Genomic DNA, 5,615 nt, shown 5'->3' with positions numbered 1-5,615 from the left:
CATTAACTTACATATGTAAATTTCTAGTGCGACCTCTTTTACGAGTTTAACTTATACACCAACATGGCGTAACTGGTAAAGTTGTTGTCATGCGACCAGGAGGTTACGAGTTCAAGCCGTGAAAACAGCCTCTTGCAGAAATGCAGGGTAAGGCTGCGTACAATAGACCCTTGTGGTCCGGCCCTTTATCGGACTCCACGCATAACGGGAGCTTAGTGTACCGGGTTACCCTTTTTTATTAACTTATACACCAACATTGAAAAGAAAGTTTAACATTATAGGCTGCACAGAAGATATTTATAGGTAGTCTCCATAAAAAATAAAATTTGTAATCTTGAAATAAGACGAGTTACCTAATTACAACAAGTAAAAGAAGACACATTTACATGATAAGTAATGACAGAACATCAACAGCCAGCTGATATATGAAGCATATTCAGTGGAATATCTTGCTTATAATTCCAAAATCACAAATAAATAAGGGGTTCTTTCTAATTAAGTTGGTTGCTTACAATAGGGACATTAGTACATAAGATAAAAATGTCTCACTTTATAGCAACCTTTGTCATAAACTTTTCTGTCTGAGTTTTTTCAAACAACTGAATCTTTTTGAAGCAAATAAGATACACAAGACAAAAACAATGAAGGGTGAAAATGATTCCAATTACAAAGATGGGTGTCAAAGTCAACAAACTAACACAAACACTTTGATCAATGAGATTGAAGAAGAAGAAGATGAGAAATTTTATTATTCTACTACAAGTTATATGTTTGAAATGGATCATAATAATGGGGGTTTGGTCCGTTTGGATGGTACAAGAAGTGAAGGTGACATGGATCAAGCCAGTCTATTTTCCTTTGATTTCAATAATAAAGGAGGAGATATTCATGATATTGTTTATGTTGCTGTTTGGAATAAGAATATTAGCCAAGAGGAATCAAGTATGAATGCACTGTTTTGGACTCTCAAACATGGTGTAATTAATCCAAATTCTGCCATTGTTTTTCTCATTCATATCTTTCCTCAAACCAAGTATATCCCTACTCTTTGTAAGTTCTCTCTCTCTCACACACACACAAACAACAAACATACATAAAATCCTTTATTATGTAGTTATTCTCTCCGTTGCATTTTATTTGGCGGTATTTACTTAGCATGGAATTTAAGAAAGACAGAAATTCTTCGTTATATCCTTCTAAAGAGTCATTGATTCCATTCCCTTGACCACTTATTTCATTCTTGAAAGTGAAATTGTCCAAATTTGTCTATCTATTATACAAAATATTTGAATTTTTCCCTTCGTTATACTTTGGTATCATTGATACCCTTGTCGTATAGCAAATATCCTCGTATTTGCCGTTGACTTTAAAAGAGCACTAGTTCCAGCTTGAACTGAATGGATTCCACGTGTCAATATACTCCGCTGAAAGAAGGGAGCCTTGGAGCAACGGTCAAGTTGTCTTCATTTGACCTATAGGTCACAGGTTCAAGCCGTGGAATCAATGATTGATGCTTTATCGGGGTAGACTGCCTACGTCGAACACCCTTGGGATGAGACCCTTCCTCAGATCCTACGTGAACGCTGGATACTTTATGCACCGGATTGTCTTCAATATACTCCGCTGGAAAGATCCAAACTTATCTCTTGACTCTTGTCTACAAATTTGAAATTATCCTCTATGATACTTTGGATTAGATTTTGTTAGGGTAAAGAGTAAATAGAGACAACTTGCTAAAGGAAAGGGCATGTATGACCCCAAAATATCAAGATATTTCGTATAGTAGAAAATTATTTTGATCGTTTTACCTTCTTGAAGAGAACTTTTTTTTTTTTTTTGAAATCAGATCTAATTTATGTTATTGTACACTATAAATTTTCCAAATTTTATTATACAACAGTGGGAATGATTCCAATAAGCCAAGTGAATGAAGAGCAGAAGGAGAAGTTCATGGCTCAAGAAAGAAGCAAGAGGAGGCTGTTCCTTAAAAAGTTTGTTGACATCTGCACTGCTTTCAAGGTGCACAAATAAACTACACATAATTTTTCATATTTGCCTATAGCAAATTAGTAACATGCAGAAACAACACCGATAGTCAGTTGAACACCTTTTGTCGGAAAATTATCTTGCATATATAGGTCAAATATTACTTTTTAAACATATGTATATAATTTTGAGCATACTTAACAAAATTTCCGGCTTCGCCACCAAGAAACAGTTGTAACGGTATAGTCACACCTCTATAATAACAGCATCGCTATATAACCATTCACTATAAAAAACCAAGCTTTTTATGGAATCAATTTTCATGTTACGTTATAATATATGTTTTATACAACGGTACTTTGCTATAACACCAAAAAAATCGGAACAAATGAGGCTGTTATAAAGAGTTTTAGCTGTATATGATATTCATACCACTTTGAACAGGTTAAAGTGGATACAATTCTTATAGAGAGTGACATGGAAGGCAAAGCTATACTGGATCTTATTCCTATATGCAACATAAGAAAGCTGATTCTTGGTACTTCTAAAGCCAATATCAAGTATGAGAAAAAAAATTACTATCACTTAAACTACTACTCAACTTCTCCATCAGTTTTAAGCTGTTCTTGTTAATCTTATTGATTAATTAAATTCCTTTGATCATAGGAAAATGATGTCAAGAAGAGGTAATGGGACGGCTTATCAGATATTGCAAAATGCACCAGAGTTCTGTGAGGTTAAGATCATATGTGAAGGCAAGGAAATTGTAGAGCTACAGATGTTTGAATCTCTATCTCTCAGATCAGATTCGATTGGCAGCCCAAAGTCAAGTGATAGCCAGAGCCGAAATCTGGCTCAAGAATCCCAGAATGAATCCAACAGATGTAAAGGATGTTTCAGAGCCAAGGTCATGCCTTAGATCTATAGCTCATACCATAAATTACATATCACTATTAATGGTTATTGTACTTCAATAAAAGTCACGTACAGTCACACTTCTCTATAACAACATTCTTATATAATAATTATTCACTATAAAAATTAAGTTTTTCCCGGAACCGATTTTTATATTATGTTATAATATATGTCCTCTATAACAGCATTTCGTTATAGCAGCCAAAAAATATCGGAACAAACGAGGCTATTATAGAGAGGTTTGACTGTACTACATTTTCCCACCTCCAAGCATAGCCTGTTTCATATCGTCTAAATTAGTGTGAATCAAATATAATATTTCAGTTTCTCTATTTGCATAAAAATAAGTCTTTTTTAGTAATTTTAGCTTGAGAACAAATTTCACACTTATCATTATTATTCGAGAACAATCGTATTTTCTTTTAAATGAGAAATTAACATGTCTTAATTTAGCGTGTCGTAAAAAGATAGATTCAACCATATACAATCAAACTGATACAATACAAGGGTTCCACCAAACTCTATAGAGAACCAGGTTCTCTATCGGTTCCACTAGAACATACGCACACAGCAATAAGCAAATGACAAGAGGAATTTTACGTGAAAAATTCTCAGGAGAATTACATCCCTTGTCACTTGGCCCAACAACCCATCAGAAAATGGCCCACGTTTGAAGCCCATACCCAGTGTAGCCCAGGTTGTACATAACCTGAAAATTACTTTTCACCAGCTAGCCCACCTCTTTTTTCTTCGTTCCCCTTTTTGCTTCGTTCTTCTTCTTCTTCCCATGTCAGCCTTTGCACCACAAAATTTCTCAACTCTATTCTCCTTCAATTCTTTTCCGGATTCCAATGGTTAACTAAGGATTTGAAAAATAAAAGTCACCATTACAGGTGGTTTGAAGATTCGATTTCAGAAATTGAGTTTTTCGATTTGTTAGTTGTTTGGTATGGGTGTTGTCCCAATTGTTGGAATCATCAAGAAGAGTTCAAAACTTAAATTTCAAGTGATTTGGAGTAGATTTAGGCTAGTTAAATTTCAGAGGATGCCCAAGGAGAAGAAGAACACGTGAAGCTCCATTGATAGGATTCATTTGTATAATAATGTATAATATTGTATAAATAGTGTATAATAGTGCATAAACACCACTTATACACTATTATATACAAGGTTGATACATTATTTATAGGTATTTGGTGAATTTTTCGTATTTTCTTCTTCTTCTTCTTCTTCTTCTTCTTCTTATACACCTATATACATAGTGTATCAAGAATATTTTCACTCTGTGATTATGCATCTTTATACACTTTTATACAACTATATACATAATGTACCTCTTTGTATAAAAGTGTATAACATTGTATAAAAGTGTATAAGAATCTCTGACAAAATTTTTGTACGATTTTCACTTGCAATTCTTGTATAAAACTAGTCTAAATCTCCAGCAAATAACTTCAAACTTTGTATACAACCTACTTAGACTATTTCTAATAAGTTCAAACAATACCCACTCCAAATTTCTCACAAAATCATAATAGAAATTTAACAAGATTAGCATTACAGGAGATGAGATTTTAGGTTTCTCGCGTATATTTTTGCGTTTTGTAGTTGTGATAGGTATGTATAAACCTGAAGATATACAAAATCAAAAATAATAATAATTCAGAGAAGTATTGGTTATGGAAGAAGGCACGAATGAGTGTTGACTGAATGACTGAATGGGGAACTGATTTTTGTTTGCATATGATTCTTTTTTATTAATTAAATTAATATTTATGGGTGAAAATGAGGAGAGAGTTACAATAGGGGTAGGTAGGAATAAATGAGGTTGTTATAATTAGAGGGAATGAGTAAAGAAAAGATCTTATTGATATTTGGCTACACATTTACAAACTTGTAACTGGGCTAAAATAGTGCAAGGTCAACTTATGGAGTGCATTATTCTGTAATTTTATCAAAATTCCCAGCTCAACAGGATTAAAAACCACGACCTACCCTTGTAGGATTTCAACTTCACTACTGAGCAACTTTTAGATCACAACCTCTGCAACCTAGGAATTAACCTCTTAATCCCTCACTAACTTGTAATACTCTATTACAAGCCACTGTGTAATAACTCTATTACAAAGACTATACAACTTAATTAACTCTAGCCAAGACTCAAACACACATGGTTAAGGTATACAAAGAGTTTCCTATAGAATGCTTCTAAACAAGCTAAGTAGGAATTACAATTGAAGAACTATTACAAAGTTACAACTCAACTAAGGACATACAATAACTTGATATGGGAACTGATCCTTAGCTGTGTTGTTCTTTGTTCTTGATGCACTTGAAAATTACTTGGCATATGAACGCGTGAGAGAACTTGAGTAAAAATATCTAAGTGTTCGAGTGAATATGTTTTACCTTCCTTGAGGTTAATAATACATGCGTCGCATCATGTACAATAATGTAAGTAAGGTAGGAAAAAGCCTTCCACAAAAAGTTGATGGTTGCATTGTTCCTGTACTGTAGCGTGTGCAGGCAGCAACTTTTCCAGCTGGAGAGTCACCTCCAGAGCTGGTAGGGACCTGTTCCTTCAGCTGTTCCTTCAACTCTGGAGAGTTGAACCATATCCCAAGCTGGAACCTTATGATCTTAAGGTCTTGAGAATGTGTAACAGGTTCCTTACCTGGTTCTTGATAGTAAGTTTGTTAGATCAACAAAATATA

General features: G+C 34.1%; 1 protein-coding gene across 1 annotated transcript; it reads left to right on the top strand.

Annotated features, from left to right (window-relative positions):
- Positions 1–483: 483 nt before the first annotated feature.
- On the top strand, positions 484–3,031 carry LOC109211966 (U-box domain-containing protein 36-like). The gene is made up of 4 exons (XM_019375567.1): positions 484–1,050; positions 1,901–2,019; positions 2,431–2,546; positions 2,653–3,031. The coding sequence occupies exons 1-4, from the start codon at positions 642–644 to the stop codon at positions 2,903–2,905; spliced, it is 897 nt and encodes a 298-aa protein (XP_019231112.1). The 5' UTR covers positions 484–641; the 3' UTR covers positions 2,906–3,031.
- Positions 3,032–5,615: the final 2,584 nt, after the last annotated feature.

The sequence above is a fragment of the Nicotiana attenuata genome, unplaced genomic scaffold (genome assembly GCF_001879085.1).
Source record: "Nicotiana attenuata strain UT unplaced genomic scaffold, NIATTr2, whole genome shotgun sequence".
Classification (NCBI taxonomy): Eukaryota; Viridiplantae; Streptophyta; class Magnoliopsida; order Solanales; family Solanaceae; genus Nicotiana; species Nicotiana attenuata.
This window is presented reverse-complemented; position numbering and strand designations above follow the sequence as displayed.

Bases quoted from the DNA above. Each gene is read 5' to 3' on its own strand.
- LOC109211966 (XM_019375567.1), top strand. From the start codon at position 642: ATGAAGGGTGAAAATGATTCCAATTACAAAGATGGGTGTCAAAGTCAA. The intron at 1,051-1,900 runs GTAAGTTCTCTC...ATTATACAACAG, and splicing joins CAAGTATATCCCTACTCTTT to TGGGAATGATTCCAATAAGC. The intron at 2,547-2,652 runs GTATGAGAAAAA...CTTTGATCATAG, and splicing joins ACTTCTAAAGCCAATATCAA to GAAAATGATGTCAAGAAGAG.